This window comes from Nipponia nippon, unplaced genomic scaffold (assembly GCF_047370975.1).
Source record: "Nipponia nippon isolate SJK-2023a ecotype South Korea unplaced genomic scaffold, ASM4737097v1 scaffold_1, whole genome shotgun sequence".
Lineage (NCBI taxonomy): Eukaryota > Metazoa > Chordata > Aves > Pelecaniformes > Threskiornithidae > Nipponia > Nipponia nippon.
In genome coordinates this window covers 127,947,187-127,969,112 of record NW_028262290.1, presented here as the reverse complement: position 1 = coordinate 127,969,112, position 21,926 = coordinate 127,947,187, and the positions used below count along the sequence as shown (strand labels likewise).

At 39.0% G+C, this 21,926-nt stretch overlaps 1 protein-coding gene across 10 annotated transcripts in view; it reads right to left on the bottom strand.

Moving 5' to 3' along the window:
• TBC1D5 (TBC1 domain family member 5) overlaps positions 1–21,926 on the bottom strand; it is a 318,020-nt gene that overhangs the window by 12,812 nt on the left and 283,282 nt on the right. For 8 of the 10 annotated variants that reach the window (XM_087771855.1, XM_087771860.1, XM_087771874.1 and 5 more), the window contains 2 exons: positions 17,544–17,576; positions 13,784–13,883 (listed from right to left, as the gene is read on the bottom strand). In XM_087771855.1, coding sequence (XP_087627981.1) covers positions 13,784–13,883; positions 17,544–17,576 — 133 coding nt within the window. The remainder of the gene's footprint in view (positions 1–13,783; positions 13,884–17,543; positions 17,577–21,926) is intronic. The other 2 variants (XM_087771821.1, XM_087771850.1) reach the window with 1 other exon arrangement.

Sequence of the window (21,926 nt, the reverse complement as noted above, 5' to 3'; positions counted from 1 at the left end):
TGACAGATGTCTTGGCTTTATAGGGTCTATTATTTTTAATCAGTTAAAATCACTAAAATGTTTTTTGAAAAAAATTCCACTCAGAGTTTGCTCTAAGACACAATTCTAGACTCAACGAGCACACTTCCACTTAACCCAGAAAAATGCCCCAAGATGCAAATCACTGTCATCAGCCACTCTTCCCCCCAGTAACAGTTGTGATACAAGGTCATAAATTGGGATGTCTTTCTCCAGAACAATGAAACAGAATGAAGGTTTCCCTGTGGAACTGGCAATGGATCTTTCTTCTTCTAAATACGCCCTTGAACTGCACATGGCTTCTAGTCTACTACCCTCATCCCTTTTGAATGCAGAGTTTATTATCCACCAAGTAAGTGGTAAGTATGGAGTCCAAATTTATCAATCCTAATTCTTTTTCCCTGGCTAATGAATTAGAGAGGAATTAAAAAAAAAAATCCTTAGACAAAAGAAGCATACGAGCAATGTGATTTTGCATGCCTCCTCAATCACGTCCTCCTGCTGGCACCACCCTTCGCAATCCCTGTGGACTGGAAGAAGAGGTGGGAAGAAGAGGAGGGATGGCAAGGGACTCGGTACATACCTCTGCAGCTGCACTACCATGAACAGCTGTGCCAGGGCTCAGCAGCCCTTTCCTGAGGGACTTTCATCCAAGCCTCTTCCCACTGCTGGGGAGACCTCACAGGGCAGTCAGTCGCTGAGATGAACTGGGAAACTACGCTCAAGCGCAGACAAAAGCTTTTTATTGTACCCTTCTGTATCTCAAAAGATACCCTTATAATTGTAAATACTTTTAAAAACACTAACTCTGTTAAGAACGCTAGGAAGCATGATATTTGATAAGATATCGCTCAGCTGAAGGACTTTTACATTAAGCATTTAATTGCTCTTCCTTCATAGGACATGTTACTATATTTCGAGAGAAGTGCTTTATGTATATAAATGAATTGGCTATATATTGATTTCTTTTTCCTTATCTGATACTCTGTATCAGTCCCTCACAGCTTTAATTAATATATTTTTATAAAACAATAAACATATTTTTGAAATGCAGATATCAATTAGGAACTGAAAACACCTTCCTACTTGTAAAACAAACATTGATACAATGAATCAAAAAAATTGATTATGTGATTTCTACATTATTAAAAACCTAGTCCTATTTGAGTCTATGCTATAAATATCTATCTATTGGGATAGCTGTTGTCATTCAACAGTTAACAAAATCCTATGGTACTTAGGAGACTAAGGCTAAGGTCAAATATTTCTGGCTACCTTTTTTTTTGTTTTTTTCTTTCATCAAGGTTTCATTTAGCTGATGCCAAATGCTTTCTGCAGAAAAAGAAAATATTTCTGTTTCAGTGAAGTGCTTACCAGAGGAAAACAAAAGGTGAATTTTGTAATCTGTCACCTGGTGGTCGGAGCACTGCTGTGAGATGTAGGAGATCCCGAACAGCCATTACATGATTCTGGATTTGTTTCAATGTAGTACTAACAAACCCCTACGTTTCACAAAATGAACTGTCACACCCTAACCGTACTCTTGCCTAAGCCTCAGAAACACTGGAGCTCTAAATCCAGTTGTTTTCTTCAGAAGTCAGCAACATTATCCACTATTATGGCTGCCCTCAAACAAGGTTCACAACCCAAGAGATGCCTTTTCTGTAATTCATTAGAATTAATTTTGGGTACTTATCTTCAAATGAGCAGATTTATTTAAGTTTGATAGATACTAGATCAGTAAGTCAATAACTACCTCCCCAGCGAGACTGTCATCAGCTGCCTTGATATACTTTAAAGCCAACTATAACTACAGAGGAGTAACATGCAAATGCTTGCATTCTTGTTCTTCTTTTCTACAAAATATAGAAAAAACACTGTATCAAGTAGTGATTTGGGTAGCAACAGGGTAGTTGAAACAGCTAAGAATTAAGAGGAAACGTATTTTTCATTTCTTGCTCTCACAGTTATCCCAAACATAAACAAGTTCACATGCAAACTTGCTGTAGAAGTATTTTTTTAAAAAATAAAGATTTCTATTTCCTCTCCCTAACTTAATTTCTAAAATTTAAACTGAAGACATGCTACAATCCTCTGTACAGAGATGAAAGAGGAAAATAATCCACACAGCTCCTAGCAGGAAAATTAGAGAAGGCTTATGCTCTTTGATGACTGAACTGCTACATATTGCATGATGGTGTGTGCAGTCACCGCTGAGTTCCCTAGCCAGGGAAAGGGGCTGTTCAAAACTTTCCTCTCGGAATGTGGAAAAGCTGTTAGGCTTGGCCTAATTATTTTACAGGCTTATTAAGTAAACTATCTTTCACTGAAAATTTCACATGCATTCAATACAGACTGCAAGAAACCCACCCAGAGCTGTCTTAAATGAGTGGGAAAACTAGTCTGCTGTAGACAAGGTCCTCTCAGGCATCCCTTCATGCCCGTCCGTCTGGGAGACAGACCTGCACCTCCTCCCGTCCACCAGTGCCACCAGTGAAGGCACAACAGGGACTTAACCTTATAGTGACACAAAATCAGATGGAGATAGAGAAAACCGAACCTGGGAATAACTTTAACATCCTTTCTCTCTTAGGTTTTTTGTTTTCTCCTGTACCACTGCCTTTTTGCAGTGCATCTCTCTCCTAATGATTTCTATTTTAAGCTGGTCTCTGTGGGGCCTTTCCAGGAAGATGACTCCTGCTGAGAGGAGCTAACTTGAAAAAGCTGCAAGCTTTATTATGAATGTTGCCTTTCTACTACTAGTTCCTGACCAATGACTTGTGAACAATTGCCAGTGCCAGAATCACGTTAAATCGACTTTTTTCACCTTTGCTTTCTACTACCGAGAAGACAGCTCAAACTCAGAATGCAAAAGTACCTTCTCAGTGCCAAGGTAGGCAGCAGGAAGGGGAGAACTGAGTGTGTTACTTCACCTCATTTTTCCAAAAAAGGAAAGCAAAAAAATCCCAAGGTTCCCAGAGATGTCAAGGCACAGTCAACTCTCTGGACTTGTATTCCAGTCCTTTTGTATGATCGTTTTTATGAAATCAGGGTTTCCAGAAAATGCTTCCAACGTTTCCTGCACAGTATACCAGTGATAGCAAGACCGCTTTTTCACTAATATTAGAGGGCTAATATTTTCACTAATAGATGTCCGCGTCAGTGCCAAGGCGTACCGGGACAAGAGTGTATTCCCAGACATCCTATGCTTTCAGGTAGAATATAACAGAGTACAGGCCCCGTGCCTCCCATGGCAGGTGATCAGAGTGTGCTCTTCTTATCCAGAGCTAATTTTTTTGGAGACATTTTGGCCCCAATGGTGATGATAGACCGTACCATCCCACACTCCTTACATGAATGTACAGTGCTAATTATTGTTACAACAAATGACATCTGTGTAGTAGCTATCATTTCATGTGCTCCGTATTCCCCGATCTGCGTTCTGCTCACTAAAACTCTTTACCCATGACTGCAAACACCTACTAGGACTACCAGCCTCTGAGCACCTCCAAGCAACATATTTTTATTAAAGTTCAAAGCAAGTTTTTTTCTCTCTTTCCTCCTGCAGAATTGCTCTCTTCCTGTTGCTGTTAACATTCACCAGAAATAGAAAAATTACTCTGGTGTGAAGTGATGGGCAAATCAGAATTTGTTCTGCATAAGTGAAAAACTTAATAGCCATAAGAAATTGGAACCTTTCCTAAGGGGAAACTATACATTTTCAGTTCCTTACAATCTAAACACTTCCTTCATACCGCAATAGATTGCAGACATTACACCTTAAAATTGCTATGGTTCTGTAAAAGACAGTTACTGTAGATCATGTAGCGATTTTGAAAAGGTAAGGTTTTCTACTTCTTGTATGGCTGAACTCATTAAAACTGTTTCTGATTTTACAAGCAGAATGATTTACTCAAATACTATTGTGGTAAATGCCACATAAAAACCTGGATAGATTGAGAGTTTTGACAGCAAACATCCATAGATGCCTGAAAATGCATTTAAAACATTCTTAAGGGATTTTCTATGATGCATGCCACATATAGAATAAATGACAACAAACTGTGAAAGCCATTTTTAAAGCTTTTAATGAGATAATTTTCTCCAGTATAGAATTATGATGTTATCTCCACCTTTGTTAATAAATACTTCAGAATATATCACTATGTATTTTCCTTTAATTGATCATTTTTTAGAGTTTTCCTTATCTGTATGAAAACCACTGTTGCAGTTTTTAGTTTCTGCTGTGCTGTCAACCTAATTGCTTACGGTGAGGACCTATGGAAACAATTAAGCATACAAATTATTTCTTTCCAGTTAGCTTTAGTATTTGACCTGTGTGGAGAAACTCATGTGATGTTAAAGTATTATGCATCTGGTTATTTCTGTAAGAGAAGTATACCCGGTTGCATTTTATGTTCTTTTCCACTGTAAAGACTTTATTAGAAAAGGCTACTGTTGCATACTTTATTCTTGAAAGACTGAGGGTCAAAGAATGTACATTAACTGCTCAGACAACTTCTACATTTTGGATCAGGTACATCAACATTAAATTGTTTAAATATTTACCTGGTTAATTGATATTTAATAACTGTAACTGAATAACTTGTACTGAGGGTCTGTGTTGATTTTAGTCTGTGCAAGTTTTGTCTATGTAACTAGCAATATACTGGACAATCATTGGTTAAAATATTGCATGCAAAAGGTTAATTTATATTTCTCAATTAAAAAACATCCACACTTTTCTGTGCTATGAAGCTGGTGAAATTGTGCTGCTGTTCAGAAAAAAAGGATGTTGCAACTTATTTCAGATTAAAATCTACAGAGTGCCCATGATTTAAGTCTTGGATAGTTTTTGTTTCTTCTGAGGTGAACTGAACATCAGTGAAGACAATTCATACTGACACAGGAGATAATATATACATCCAATACATGTTACTAATGTAATTATTGTGGCTGCTGCTCAGTAAATACTGTTTCCTACAGCTGTTCTAACCTGGAAGAAAAGCTAAAGCATCAAAACTAAAGACTACTCTTTATTAGAAAGGAATACGCAGTTTGAAACAAGCGTTTTCCATTTTCATGTAACGTACACAAAGAAATTATGGATCCTGACTACAACTAGAGGACTTTTCAGTTCTCTTTAAGGATAGAGGTTGGTATAGCAAAGGCACTTACTTGAAGTGCCATCTCCAGGAGACAGGGAAGAAGGAGTGAGGGTGATTTATAGACCTCACTGCATCATTCAAACTATTTAGTGTTAATTAGTCACATGTATTGTATAACCTTTTTTTGTAATTTTTTGAGACTTTTATGATTACTCTGTGGTTATTCCTTCATTTAAGAAATCTCAGTCTATTATCTATATTCTCTCTGTTCATTAAAAAGTTTTGTTTCTAACCTATGGCATTTCTGTAATAGAAGAACATATTGGTGTCAAACATGCCATGAGAAGATGGGGCAGTACTCCTAAAATCAGTGTTACGCTATTAAAGACTTTAAGTATCCACAAAGTGTATTTGGGTTTTGCATAAGATGACTGCAATTTCTGTTTTATTGCCTGAGAAGCTGGATGTCAGAAATGAATGAATTTGCTTAGTAGAAGAGATTGTAATTTACACTAGCTTTGACTTAAACTAGTAAAAAAAAGAATACTGTGAGCCCTGAGACATATTTGTACTACTTATTCAGAAGTCGTTAGGAGTGGAATACTGACAGTACTGCTGGATTTGTGCCAGGATTATAACTGAAAAGCAAGTCAACCCAAGCTGTGAAGTGTGGTTACATTCACATTAATAAAAATAATCAGAAATGCATGTTAAAGGAAAGCCATTTTCCTCTGTTTGCCTTAATTTTGTTCCCTGCACTTTTGAATGTCTTGTGCAGTTTTGATAAATGTACTGATTTTCTGTTTGCCACTGCTGTACAATTTTGAGTCACGCTGCTGCTCTGTTCTGAAGATGGGGACTTTTCCATGTCACCTGGCACATCTACTTACTGCAGTCCTCTTCAGTGAAAACAGTTGTCTGGGATCATTCAAGCAGCTCTGTGCCCGTCCTCTAGCAATGACATGAATTCTGAACATGAAAGGCTGAACAAAGTGTGAAGAGCAAAAGAAACGTATCATATATGCCCCTGCTCACTTGGTTGGTTGTTATATAACTATAATGATTTAAATTAAAGGTTGATCTTGAAGAATATAATAATAAGCAAAACAGTAACTATGGCAAGGTTCAGCTATAATAATACAAAAGATCTTTATGGAAATAGTGGGGAAATTAACAATTCAGTCATGCCAGAATTTACCTAGGTTTTATTCCTTCAAAGCTGACATCAGAAGAGAAATCACTGCCTAAGACATGACGGGAAGGAAAGGATGGATTGCCAGTGGCCGTCAGTGGCAGGGAGATGTTCACCACAGAGATGGAAGGAAGCAAGAAGCCGATGGAAGTAAACACTGTGACAGGAACTTGCTGAAACTTGCAGAGAAAGGTGTTAATTTAGGTAATGATGGGGTGCGTAAACTTCTTCATTTTAATCTCCTTTTCATCCAGATTGCCAGGATGAAAGGGTTTGTAGGTGTCTACCACAGTGGGACTTTCAGGATTGGCACAGTTGTAGAAAGTAAGTAGCTCTCTGTCAGCTGAACTGTGTGTTTTTGACCTTAAGAGTTACCCTCAGGGGACAAAAAGGTGGTTTAAATTCATGGGGCATGAAGAATTACACTTTTGTTCTTCCTACATATACACATATATATATATATAGCATGACCAGAAGCGAGAGTCTGGAAGTTATGCTATACAACAAATATTTGTTTCCCAGTAACCATTCCTGTATTCAGTTTAATCAATTTGTTAATGTTCATTATTTATAAGCTGGTTTTATAGGTTATTTTACATCGTTATTCTTAACCAAAGGGGCAATCCCCTTAGACTCATGGGGCTGTGCTTGATGTGGCCTTTTTTACTTACAGCATTTCTAATCACACTGAGTTTATAAATGACAGATTATTTTATTTATGTCCCAAGCATAACAGAACTCATTTAATGCACTTTCTAACTCAACAAATGATAAAGTATTTCATTTCAACCCAGGGCAGCAGAATAATTTCCATTTCATTTTATCCTTACAAAAATGTCATAACCTTTCATCTCATCACATGATGCAGAAAACAAGAATTCAGTACTATCTTGCATATATTTTACAAGCACTGCATCCAGATCTATATTGGGCAATATATCAGCCTCTAAATAATGAGCAACTAAGTCAACTTTCTCCTCTCTCTCCCCCACTACAAATGATCTTTACAACGAAATGCATCTTTGTAACAACTGCATTCACTGTTAAGGAAGGATGGATGAAGTCAGTCTAATTAAGCCTTTAAAGGTACTATTTATTTCACACAATAACTAAAATTATACTAGCAACTATATCCTGTAAGTTTTTATTCCTCTATTTTTATATTTTTCCTTCCTTGCTCATGGTGTTTGAAATAAACACAGTGAAAAGGTGGCTTTGAACTGTGTTTAATGAGTCTTCCAAATAATATTTGTCTGGGAGATGTCAGGCAGTGTAAGTGTAAGTGAATCTCACAACTGCCAACATTGCTTGATGGCTGTGTCAGGGACATGTCCTGTCATCCCATCCAAAGAGCTCTCAAAAGACTAGCTTTCACTTTTTTGTTACTGAGATGCCATAACTTCTGGGCATTTTGTAAGTATGTACAGTTATCTACAGGCTACCTATGGAAGCCAAGAACTGGCATGTCACTTTGGGGGCAGAATGCTGGTGGTGTTTAGAAGAATGGGGGATGAAAACGTCATCTTTCCACATCCCTTCCATAATCCACACTGGAGGGACAGAGATGTACTGGAATACTATTGAAGGACATAGCAACATATTACAGATAGCAGAAGTCACATTAGAAAATGCACCATAAGGACAACCCAATTAGCCCTGTATGGATAGCTCAGAGAAGGATTTATTTGCTTTGGCTTAGCAGAGTCAGCATGCTTAAGCATAAACTTATTAGATGCAGGTCAGAGCTGAGAGGTTTTTGTGATGTTGCCTCCAAGACAAGAAGTTATTTAAAAACCTGGATATTGAGCAATATATTTCTGAGACCCACCTGAATGTCTCTCTAGCAGCTGGCTCAAGTTTAGCAGTACCAGTATGAAGATGAAGTTAATAAAACCAGGCAGACTCATGTATCTTCTGTATAATTGGGTACCTTTGCCCATATTTCTAGGGTGTTGTGCAGAACTCTGTGAGCTAACTCTTTGCAGAGCTGGTATAAGTCCGCAGGGCTTATTAGCTGAGGCTCCATGTTGTAAGAAAGCACTTAAATTGCTTCTGAATCCCAGCTAGCTGGGGAAGCAACCTTCTGCATTTACATAGTGCTGCCCTTAAGCAAAAGCAAGTGTGGAATGACCTTAGTTTCTCTACTTTCATAACCTGATAAATTGCCCATCAAAAAATGAATAGTTTCTATAGAGATCCCCATATCCAAGTTAACACTGAAGCAATGTTCCTTTAAATTGCCTCTTGTGAAAAGGACTTCCTGTACTACATATGTAATTATTTGGTAAACTTTCACATACGTGGAGGTCTGAAACTATATCTCTGTTGGAAACAAATGGCAGGTTCTTCTGTCTCAGAGAACAGTGATGGATTGGTTCCTGTCCCTTATAAACAGATGACATTTTAAAATTCAGCACTTTTCTCTCTGGAACAAAACTGGCAAGCTCATAAACATCCCTCACAATCTCTCATATTAGTACTGGCCTATGGAAGATTGATACTTCTCCAGGGTTTTGATTCACTTTTTGTTAAGAGGCTATGCTTTAATCCTGGGCCAGTGCCGACATGCTCCAAACCCTGAAGATACTAGAAGAGCAGACGGTGTCAGATGGCAGTGTCATTAACTGGTGTCACTTGAACTGCCATTTAACAGCACCGTGTTGGCTTCAGCCTGGGGTGGAATGAAGCTTTGCTCTTTGAGACCCTCCAGATTGACTTCGTGTTGAACTAACACCTCAGACTCAGTTCCATGTCAAATGTTAAGGACAAGTGAGGAGTCTTCCAGCAGATACAGTGGGGCCCTCTGAGTGATGTTTGGGTGCATGTCTCTTAAACAAGTTATTCATGATCTGCTCTAAGACATCAGACAGAGGTCATATTTACCAGGGAAAATCTTCTTATGAATGCACTTACTAGCTTGATGCTCTTCTTTCCACATAGCGAAAGAAAGGTGGAAACAATCAAAATTCTTCAAAAAGTAAATAACATTATGACAGGTTATAATATTGTAATACTTAACTGGTATATTACGGCTTTCTGAATCATTGAGCCTTGAGGTATTTATGTGCACTAACACAAAAGTACCGCACTGAAAGAAAAATGCTGAAGAACATTACCATATTACTGAATGCACCAGGGACAACATTCTTTCCTGGAAAAGGACAGCGTATGTGAAAAGGTAACATCAAGAAAATGTATCTGTGATGATGCTGGAGCAGTAATAGCTATGGCAGCTATACTTTTTCACTATCAGCTGAGTAACATTCTGCATTTATATTGCGAACAAAGCCGCAGGACAGGCTTACAAGATTGGATGTATCTTCATTTCACTAATGGAAAAATTGAACACAGGACTTTTTTTTATTTTTTCTTTTTTGAAAGCTATGACAAGCTTGTGAAAAAGGGGGGGAACAGAAGTAAAATCTGCTTTCCTGTCTGGTCATTTTACATATAAAATTTCAACATTTGTCCTTGGAGGCATTAAAAGGCATTCCACCTTAGCAGTTCTTCAGTGATTAAGGGAGAGGGGGACAAAGAGTAAAGCTCTTTCTAATGCACAGCCCTAAGAAGGAGACAAAGATCACAGAATGACTTTCCTCTGTTTTCATAATCAAAAACCTATTTCTAATTTCTACACGTAGCGCTAAGTAGTAATATTTCAGAACCATCATTCATTCCCATGGTAACATCCCCTGATATTACAAGCAGTTAATTATGTCATTGCTGCATGGTACAGTGTGGTTTATTTACGGAAGAAGATAAACATTTAATGAAAGCATCCTTGAATATATGAACAAAATAAAAACTGCTGTTCTATCCCTCTGGTCTCTCCTCATGCTCTATGCAAAGAAAATGCAGTATTAGCAGGTATCTGCTGTAACCTATAGAAATACAATGCTCTTGGTAAAGAAATGCAATATCATTATATCGCCAAGAGGAGAATTCTGCCTGAGATTTTAAATAAACAGAATTATTTTCTAAAAAGACATAATATAAAAATATACTTGGTATAATTGGATTTGATATAAATAGATTATAAATTACTAGGGATTTGAAATAGAGTAGATGACTTCATGTTTGTTTTGATCACTTCCGAGCTACAACGCATGACATCTCTGTCATGAAGTAACTGCTCCTGACTGTCAGCAGGATCCTCCTTGTACGGGAAAGAACCTGAGAAAACACAGTCAAAAAATTCTGAATTGTTTCACAAGAAACCGCAAAAAGAACATTCTATAATTGTTTGACATTCTGATTTATAGTGCCAATTAAATAATTCTGTGGTGAATGGTCACTGGTTATGCATTTTTATAAGCTCGAGTTAATATTGTTTTGTTAAAAAGTGGCCTGCAAATACAATGCAAGCCAATACAGGAAAAAGAATGTTGGCTGAGTAATAAAGTCTGGAAAAAACTATTTAAAATCTCAATCTAAAAAAAATATGCTTTTTTAAAAATAAGAACTTTAAACTTTATCAAATTTAAAAGGCAGGCCTTAGACTAAAAAATGGACTTATTGATAATTCTTAAAAATGTTGTCTAACTCTTTGTTAAGGGAATTAGTTCTGGAAGGTTCCTCAAATTTTACATATCCATATGTTTTTATCAATAATTTAGACAACTATTAAATGTATGATGGCTAAGTCTGCAGTTAGAGTGGCAGAAGAAAACAGAGTACAGTACAGAGTTAGGTGAATTATTCAGCTAAAAAGCCGAATGACAAGAAGTGAATTTTAATATAATCAAATGGAAAGAACACATATGGAAATAAATATTTCCTGCTTAGTCCTACAGGATAAAATACTCTGTTTAGAAAGCTGTGATTCACCAAATTTTGAAGGTCATAATGGATTATTATTATATATCAACCTGTCACTGTATCAAAGAGCACTAATGTGATGCTGCATTAAAATGTTTAAAAAGAGGAATGCCACATACATAAGAGTAGAGAGATGACCTTCCTTTTGCTAAGTAACCACTTTGCTGAGCCCACTGCTGGTACAGCATATCCTGATCTCATTAACTCACTTCAAAGATGTATGAAAACCCTGAAGAATTGAAAGGAAGACCACAAAAATGACCAGGTCTAAAAAGCAACCCATATAAAATGAACCTTCAAGTGTCCTACCTAGCAAAGACAGTGTTTAGAGATTACTTAATCACTGCATATGGGTAAGTTAAATGAGGATATTCAATCTTGATATCAAGAATGCTACAAGAGACAAAAGCTGGGTGATGAAGTCAGAAAAATTCAACCTCACAGGAAGAAGTAATATTCTTGAAATCCAATGTCCCGACAGATTACAAGAGGAGTGATATAACTCATTATCTGCTCTGCAGTCTCTGAAATGAAGCAATTTTCATGGGTACGAGATACCTAAGGGAGAATCAGACCAGGTGCAGTAGCAGCCCCTGCTAACTTTTCCCTTAACCCAGAACGGACCAGATATGCTCTGCGTTTTCTTTTGCTGCCATTCCCTGAAGGCCTGAGCAGCAGATGGACACTGGGGATAATCCTCAGCGGGTGTTCTATGGTGCAACAGAGAATCCATTTTCTTGGACAGCCTGCTGGCACGTGCTGTTCAGATCAGTGGGATGAATGTGATGGACACATTTCAGGTCAGAAGGAATTTTGCACAGGTCAGGCCAGCAATAATCCTGGTGTTTTTTTCCCTGCGTTCCCATGGATCATCTGCTGGCTGATCTGGGGATACCTAACCTGATCAGTTTGCTACAAGTGCAGAAGCTGTGAAGGTCGGTGGTATCTCAGTCTCTCTTGTGCTCTGTTTATCGCGCATAACTGTTAATCTCTATAGGATTTAAATGTATTAGCGTGACCCAAATTTACAAAGTTAATAGCCCATGATGTTGACAAGATGTGCACGAATATTGTGAAGAAGTATAGGGAGTGGGACTTAGAAGAAATTAGGCTGGAAGGCTCTGAGAGCGCTGCAGGGGTGCCATGATGCACCCAGTGCACCCCGCAGCCAAAGCTGCACAGGGGGTGGCTTTCCTTGCCCTGTGAGGGTAGCAAATGGCTCCACCATGCTCTCCGGAGACTGCTGGCTCCAAATGGCTTTGTTTCTAATATATTTGGGAATAAGGGTTTAACACCTGGATATTATCACAAATCTTTTGCTCTCATTTCATGGATCCAGTGCTGAAAAACAGATTACTTAAGTGCCTTTGTCTGGTTTTATTCTGATCTCTAGTCTAGAGCAGTTGCTGGGGAAATGCTTGTACTTGAACCGATATCCCTGCTAAACACTCTGAGCCTTCTTTCCTAAGGGAAAGAAACTTCAGCTTTTCTTCTTGACCCAGTAATCTTTCCCCATCACTTCAGTAGCTAAAAATTTATCCCTTGCACTTGCTTCTAGTCTCATCGTTGCTCACGTATCCTCACAGAAGCAATACAATACATCAGACTAAAGCTGTTGGGGTTAGAGGTTTACACTTGGCTTTTGAAGGCTGTGATTCCAGACTTTCAAATAACACAGTATTTATAGATTTTCCTAGGCTCATAACAGTGGCTACTAAAACACTAGAATAAAAGAAAATGAAAATACAAGTATAATACGGCTTTCACATCTGATCTTTTTGACCTGGCAAACTTAGGTATCATATACTTAGTTCTACCCACTGAAATATTCAACTTATTCAATTTATTTTGCTTAGATGTTGCAGGCTGTAAATAAACCTTAAAATTATTGCAGTTGTGACTGATTTCTTAACAACAATGCTTTTTCACATGACTAAATATACTAACTTTTGGAGTTCAGTTCAACACAGCTTAAAAATGCTGCTTTTATCAAAGCATAGCTAAGCTTATTTACACCTGAATTGATTACAAGGTTTTTGTTTACTTTCTCTGATTTGTCTTAGCGATATATAAGTTGAATTTTAGATTGGAGTCTTTGCTGATTCTGTTCCCAATGTATTGACTTTTATGTTACTGTATTTCTCCTGGTCTGAGCAAAATATTACAAACTAGCCAGCCTATAGTAACACATTTTTACATACTGAAGGTGATCAGCATAGATTGTGAAGATGCTACATTTAATGGAAGCATATGAATTTTATACAACTATCACTGCACACATCAAGTATCATTCTGGGACTGTTGAACTGCAAACGGGCTTAAAAAGGGTAAGCTCACATGTTGTGAGCTCCAGCATGCTTCTTACAACACAAGAAATCTTAGGAACAGACAAAGGGCACCTGTGCCAAAATGTCTCTACTTTTTTTTAGCATCAGTGGCTATCATACTGCCAAGTTTAAAAGTATGACAGTATAAAGATACAGTGGTTGGTAGCATCTGATAGAACAACTGGGTACACCAATTCAATCTTCTTCATGGCTTATAAAATACTATGCACTGTACTACATAAATATTATTTTAGTTCTAATACAAACATGAAAAGAGCCTTTGCAAAGATTTACAGGTTAATACAGGGTACTGCACTTACCAAGATGTGTGTTCATCATCTTTGCACAATATTTGCACATGGCTTCCAAGTCGTTTAGTTGTCCTTGTAGGAATGAAATCTGGGTCTCCAATTCCTCCTCCTACAATTAAGAAATTATTAGCATTAAAAGACCCCAACTTTCTATAATACATAGTAGAAGTGGTAGGCTAAGCCTTGACATCTTCTAACTTTTCCTATTCCTTTGTTCTTGAGAAAATTTTTGAAATAAAGAGAATCACCTTCCAACTGTAGTTATTAAAAGAATTTTAAATTACTTTGTCATTTCACAGAAACAGGATTTGCTTTTCATGTTTCAGTGTTTATTAATAGTACTCTTTTTCCTTTTAAAGAGTCAAATAAAAATTTGTCTACATTGATCCAAGAAAGGTTAACAATTCATATTTCTTTTACAGATTAGCTACGTGGTTTTGCTTGTGCAAACACAGTACCACAGCAATGGCTGTCTGGCAGAGTAATTTCCACAGCAATTCCTTTGAAACCTCAGAAAAATTCCTTTTTTTTAATTTCAAGTCATATATTTCATGAGACCTAATACCATACCTCAAGGATGCATTACTGCCATGTATTTTGGCATATTTATTTGTGTAACACATGATGCTTTGTATGTATAAAAAACCTGCACTTCTATCTCAGCCAACTGCACTTCCACACAACGTCTTACGTAATATTTAGGTGAAAACTATTTTCAACTCACATACTATAAAGCAGTTACTTTAAATTATCAAGTTATGTTTAATAAATATGCATCAAGTGTAATTTAAAAAAAGATTCCTGATTTTAAGGCCTAGGCCTTAAGCATTATTATCTAGCCACATGCTAATAAGCAATGGGAACTACCTCAGCTAAGAATTCCTTCAAAGCTTAGTCACAAACAGTATTAAGCAGTTTTTTGTTTGTTTAAATACACAATTGAATTCAAGATATTCAGATAAAGGCAAAGTAACTTTTCAGCCTCCTGTTTTTCTTAGGAGTTTTGCAATTCTATCATACTCTTGTTTGATGGAGATTGTTGAACATTAGAGTGTGAATTACATTTCAAATGAAAAAAATCCCAAACTGATCAGCAAGAATAAAGAGAATGAATCAGTCTTGATTTAAAGGTACAAGTGATCTTAATCTCCATCAGAAACAGTCAGAGCCAAGCAAAGGAAATTTTGAACTAATATAGCATATATCCAAAAGCAACTGATAACTAAAAAGAACAGTAGCATTTTGCAAGATCTAGCAATATAACTTTTTCCCTACACACCTTTTCCTCACACTTACAATCTACAGACATTAAATATTTTTTCTTTGCTATTCCCTTATAGTAATATACTCTCACCTTATTTTACTAAACCTTGTACTTTGACCACTTAAGCCTCAAAGGGATTGATTTTATATTGCCAATTTATAGTTGCTGAAAGAGTAACCTCATTCGAAGTCTGCAGTTCTGTCACAGCCTATGCAAGCGTATCTGCATTGATATTTCTATTCAAACAATGTCCCTGCAGAAGACCTTTTCCTAGTACGTACACCTAGCGACTGCAAGAAATAATCTACCATAAATTTTAAATTGCCATTGCACCGCAAGTGCAGCTGTAAGATAGGGAAAGGCGACAGTATTTGAGTATTTTACGATAAAATACCATAATCAAATTCTAAAATCATTAGCCAGTAATTGAAACTCTGTTTATCTCCTACAAGTGAATAAAAATATTTAACTTTTGGTAATAAATATTTCCATGATTCCCAGGCTATTTTTTCTTATTCATGGATGAGAACTGCAGTAAAATGATCTTAAAATGCTTTTAGACAGTTCTATGTACTTGAGCAGATTCTGAAACTAACCTTTTCAACTGTACAATGGTATCTCTTCATTTGGCAAGTGAGACCGGTGCTGAGTAAACTACAGCCACCGTTCTTTCAGCTTGTTAGGATCCAGCATGGGGAGCAGAAACGTTCGGCAGACCCAGCACTCACAAAGGAGCGTACTGTGGCTGGGAACTCACAGTGTAAGAGCTTTCCTGCCAAGTGGGAAATCTTGCACAAGGCTGAGTGAACGCACTTGGAGTTCCTGACTTACCTGGTACCCTCAGGAAGGGCACCAAGGAGCGCTGCCAGCGGGATGTGCAAATAAGCAAGACAGTTAACTTGACATTTGACACACGAGAGACGCAGATATGCTGTTTGCATAAGAAGACAACACCCAAATGGTGATGACTTGCTACAAGACATAACCCCTGCCCCTGCTGTCACCGGCAGTGCTGTTGCAACGTCTGTGCAGATGGACCCCTGACGGTGATTTCCCTGGAGGAAGGTTTGCGTTGTTGTAGTTGCCGCAGCAGCAGGTGAGGAGCTGCAAGAAGAGGCAAGTGTGTTTTATTGCATCAGGGGTGACAAACAGGTGATTGACAGGATCTTTCAAGGTGTAAAAGCTTATGTGACAGACAGGGAAGGTGCAACCGAGGCAAGATGCAGTGGGAAGAGGACATGCACTCCCAAGACGGTAAAAACTGGAAGCTTGTGACTTCTTGCAGCAGCCAGTGGTGCAGGGCCCAGGCAGCAGAGGGGAAGAACAAGCTCCCTCAGAGAAAGAATCCAGGTTGGACACCATATCAGAGCACTACCAAGAGAAAGTAATGAGTGACAGTGAGTGGTTGGTGACTCTCTTCCAGCCAGACTCATCAGCTAGGGAGGTTTCTTGCTTGCATGGAGCCTCAATTCGTGGTGTTGCCAAAATACTGTTTGGGGTCACCTAATGTTCTTCTGCTCCTGAGCAAGGGTGAAGGCGACAGGAATCCTGGTGGTGTTTCTCTTTAATCCTATGGCAAAAGGGAAAAGCCTGGATAGCAGCAGATGTATCCAGTAGACCACATATGGCTACATATTTGGTGGCACTAGCTGTGCCTCAACTATTTTGCTTGTGGCACCCAATTTGATGATGAAAGACAAGTTAGAGAATAGTCTACCTGGCAAAGAGAGGGAAGAGCATCTTTGTGAACAGACTTGCTAATCTAGTGGGGAGGACTTCCTCTGTCATAGAACAGGGACCCAACCCAGAAATACATGAGGAAGCAGCACATATGGAGAAGGTATGCAGAAGGTTCACTTGACTGAGTAAGGAGCTTCTTAATGAACTAAAATGGGAAAAGCACATATGGATATACATATATGTATAAACATATATGGAAATGATGACAGGAAACAAAGGACAGGCACATAATCATTGTTTGGACACAGGAACAAAACTAGGAAGGACAAAACCCATCTGGAGCTAAAATTAATGGGGAACATTAAAGGGTAACAAGAAGGAATTTTACAAGTATGAAAGCAGCAAAAGGAAGTTCAAAGAAAAATGTAGGTCTATTGCTTATTAAGGGAGATAAGATAATGATAGATAATACAGAAAAAGCCACAGCACTCAATACCATTTCTGCCTCTTGCTTTTTAGGCAAAGTCTGCTCCCAGACTTCTGCATGTACAGTTTGGGAAGGAGAAGGATGGCTAAGAGTTGGAGGGCAACATGTTGGTGAATACCTGAAGAAACAGTATGTGTTCAAACACATGGGGTCACATGGGATACACCCACGGCTGCTGAAAGAGCTGATGATATGATTGCAACACCACTAGCTATCATCCATGAAAAATCACTGCTATTACAGGATATCCTTGATGACTGGAGAAAGGTTAATTTTACATTCATATTAAAGAAAAGTGAGAAGGAGGTTCTAAGAAACTATATGATAATTGGCCTCACCTTAGTCCTTGGAAAAATCGTGGAGCATGTCCTCTTGGAATCAATTTCCAACATGTAAAGGACAAGACAATAATCAAGAAAAGTCAATAAGGATTTAGCAAGAGCAAATCACGCTTGACCAATCTGGTTGCCCACTATGATGAAATGACCAGCCATGCAGATGAAGGGAGAGGAGTGAATGCGATGTATTTTTACTTTAGTTAGGCTTTTGACACTTATTTCCAAAAGCATCATCATTTGTAATATGAGAAAGTATGGACTGAATGAAAGGATTGTTGGTGGGCTGAAAATCGGTCAGACCCCAAGCTCAAAGACTAGAGTGCATGGCTTGATGTCCAGTTGGTGGTTGGAAATGAGCGCAGCAACAAATGGCCTGCTATGAAGATACTGTTCAGTATCTTCATCAACAGCCCATATGAGAAGACAGAATGTATGCTCAGTAGATTTTCAGATGATGCAAGACCAGGAGGTGTGGCTCCCATGCTGATTGGTAGAACTTCAACTCAGAAACACCATAAGACACTGGAAGCCCAGGCAAAAGAATCCTTTTTGAGGTTTCTATTTTAGAAACTTCAGTAAGTGAAAAATTTTGCACTTGAGGAGAAAAAACCCAATGCACCAGCGCAGATGGGGAAGGAACTTGCTATGTTTCAGGACTGCTGAAAAGGATCTGGAGGTTACAGTGGCTGCTGAGTTGTTTATAAAGTAATAAAGTTCTCTTATCACGAATAATGTAAACAGTGCACTGGGCTACATTAGGGGGAGTGTGGTCAGCAGATCAAGGAAAGTCATTACCCCCCTCTACTCAGTGCTTGTGAGCCCTCACCTTGAATAATATTTTGGGCCTCCAGTTCAAGAAGGATGTTGAGAAACTGGAGAGGGTCCAGTGCAGGGCTACTATTATGGTTACAGGCCCAGAGGACAGGCTGAAGGAGCTGGGCTTGTTTATTTTGATGAAGAGGAGCCTAAGGAGGATCTGCTGGGAGCCTGCAACGACATGGAGCTATAAAGATGATGTAATCAAACTCTTCCCAGCAGTGGCAGATGATATAGAAGGGACCATGGCCCAAAATGGCCCCTCGGAAGGTTCAAATTGGTCATTAGGAAAATATTCTTCATTAGAAAGCAGTGCAGCACTGGAAGAGGTTACTCATAGAAGTGGTAGAGTTTCTATTCGAAGTCACTGACCTGATCCAATGTTAGTGATTGTCCTGCTTCAAGTAGCACCTTGAGCAGAGGTCTCTTCTAATCAACCTTTCTAAGACTGATCTTCTTGCAGTATCTGTCTAAAACTGTTCTGCAAATTATGAATGTTTTAATGTTTTGTAAAGGTAAGCAGCAACATCACAAAGACCTTCAGAAAAAAGGACTATTCTGAAGTCAACTTCTTTAGCAGTAATAGATGAAACAACAGATTTATAGCCAGCATTGTGCAGATGCTCTCAATTCTCGTTCACAGTGTTCACTGCGCTTTTCTCTAGGTGCCAACTTTTGTGTTTCACTGTGCTGAGAAAGAGAGTACCCTGGATACCATTTTTATTTTGTGTACAAATAGCAGTGCTGATTTGATCTCTCTTATGCATGAACAGAGACTTATAAATTCTTTGACAGGCCAAATGTGAGGCAAAAGAAAAACATTACGCTTCCTTGAGAAACCGACCTTTCAGCTTGATCTGACACACACAGTACCAGAAACACGTGAACAATGATTCAAACTCATTCAGCCACAGCTCTCAAAGGTTAACCAGCTGACCACAAAATAAAAGTCAATCATTTCAATAACTAACCAAAACAAAAAACCAATGTCAACTTACCGAACAACATGTCCTATAAAGCATATAAGCTCAACATTTTCTAATATTGGGAGCTGCATTATGAGGAAGAAAAACAAATCAAGCAGCAAATCAAACAAAGGAATCACTGCATCAGACCAAGATGTGTGAATTTAATGATGCAGTCTTGCAGAAAAACAACTTAATAATACTTTCTGAAAATTCAGTCCCAGGGTCCTCAAAAAACTTTTCCACACCTTCAACATTCCAGATGATGGAGAGCCTTACAGATAATCAGTAACATCTTGAACTGAATACAAGAATGAAAAGGAAGTAGATTATTTGTGATGCCACATTGACTTACATTTCACTAACAATATAAAGCAGGCTAGTATTTATGTCTCCAGTCAAAGCAAGACTGTTGGAGTGCCTTCATATACACATCTCCAACTATTTTCCTTGTTGTGGCAAGACTGAATCTGCAAAAAAATTGACTTTCATTTATGTTTCTCATATTCATCTTTCTTCTTATCCACATCCAAAACTTTGCCTACATTGTTACATTTCCTTTTTTCTTTTGCCATGAAAACGAATTCTGTTATGATTAATTATTTGCCATTTCTTTGCTATTTTTTTCCCCGGTCTATACAGTTCTGGTGCTCTCCATTTGTCCAAAGCTTGCTCTTCCCTTTTTATTACCCTTCCTTTCATCTATCTTCTCACCTTTACAAAGGCAGCTATGGAAATAAATTTTTTATATCCTTCCTTCTCTCCTGAGCTCATAATGAGATCAGTGATGCCTCTACCATACCCCGTTTTTCATCAGATTTTACTGTTTCAGAAAACAGCTATGACTAACTGATAGTGGTCAGCGCCTTCAAGAACAGATTACAGAAAGTTTTACAGTTTTGACATTGTAATCCTATCCTTTTACAGCTCATCACTTTACAAGCTGCAATAAGGTTTGCGGACGTGGGTAAGGGCACTGGAATTTAGCATCCTACACAAGCCAAGGTCTGAAGAAATATAGTTTTGGCAGAAGCCACTCTTTCTCAACCTCGTTTTCATCAGTTTAAACAAGTTTTCTCCCAAATACATGACATGTAGCTTAACACAGAAGTATAAGGGCTGGAAAACAGGGAATATGAATGCACAAAACCAGGACTGTAACATCTTTCTTTCACGCTAACATTTAGTTTTCAGTCTTACTGTTGAGGAAATGAAAGAAAAATTGTATTTTTGTCAGTTTTACTCATGTAGAAACTCAAGGAACAGTGAACTCTGTTGTCAAAGGCTTACAACAATATACGTCCAAGCACTTCATTCATGAACACTCAGAACAGCAAAACTCCGTTCACCTTAAAGCTGAATCCTTCTGAATATGAACTAACTTGGCAGCACCACCAACTGTTAAGGGTAGTGGAAAAGAAACAACCTTCAAAGAGAAGAGTATCTAAAGGTATTTAAGATGTTTAAGCAATAATGCTGCAATTAAAAACTGTGGTAGGCTCACCCTGCCTGGATGCCAGGTGCCCACCAAAGCTGCTCTATCACTCCCCCTCCTCAGCTGGACAGGGGAGAGAAAATATAACAAAAGGTTCGTGGGTCAAGATAAGGACAGGGAGATCACTCAGCAATTACTGTCATTGGCAAACTATAATCAACTCGGGGAAATTAGTTTAATTTATTACCAATCAAATCAGAGTAGGGTAATGAGAAATAAAACCAAATCTTCAAACACCTTCCCCCCACCCCTCCCTTCTTCCTGAGCACAACTTCACCCCCGATTTCGCTACCTCCTCCCCCTGAGCAGCGCAAGGGGGACGGGGAATGGGGGTTGTGGTCAGTTCATCACACGTCGTCTCTGCCGCTCCTTCCTCCTCAGGGAGAGGACTCCTCACACTCTTCCCCTGCTCCAGCGTGGGGTCCCTCCCACGGGGGACAGTCCTCCACGAACTTCTCCAACCTGAGCCCTTCCCATGGGCTACAGTTCTTAACAAACTGCTCCAGTGTGGGTCCCTTCCATGGGACGCAGTCCTTCAGGAACAGACTGCTCCAGCGTGGGTCCCCCGCGGGGTCACAAGTCCTGCACAGGTCCACAGGTCCTGCCAGGAGCCTGCTCCAGCGCAGGCTTCCCACAGGGTCACAGCCTCCTTCGGGCATCCACCTGCTCTAGCGTGGGGTCCTCCACAGGCTCCCGATGGGTATCTGCTCCACCGTTAACCAACATGGGCTGCAGGGGGACAGCCTGCCTCACCATGGTCTTCACCACGGGCTGTAGGGGAATCACCACTCCAGCACCTGGAGCACCTCCTCCCCCTACTTCTTGGTGTCTGCAGGGCTATTTCTCTTGCATATTCTCACTCCTCTCCTCTCTCCTGGGTGCTGTTGCACAGCAGTTTTTTCCCCTTCTTAAATGTTATCACAGAGGTGCTACCACTGTTGCTGATGGGTTCGGCTGTGGCCAGTGGCGGGTCTGTCTTGGAGCCAGCTGGCATTGGCTTTATCAGACACAGGGGAAGCTTCTAGCAGCTTCTCAGAGAAGCCACCCTGTAGGCCCCTGCTACCAAAACCTGGCCATGCAAACCCAATACAAAAACATAACAGAAAA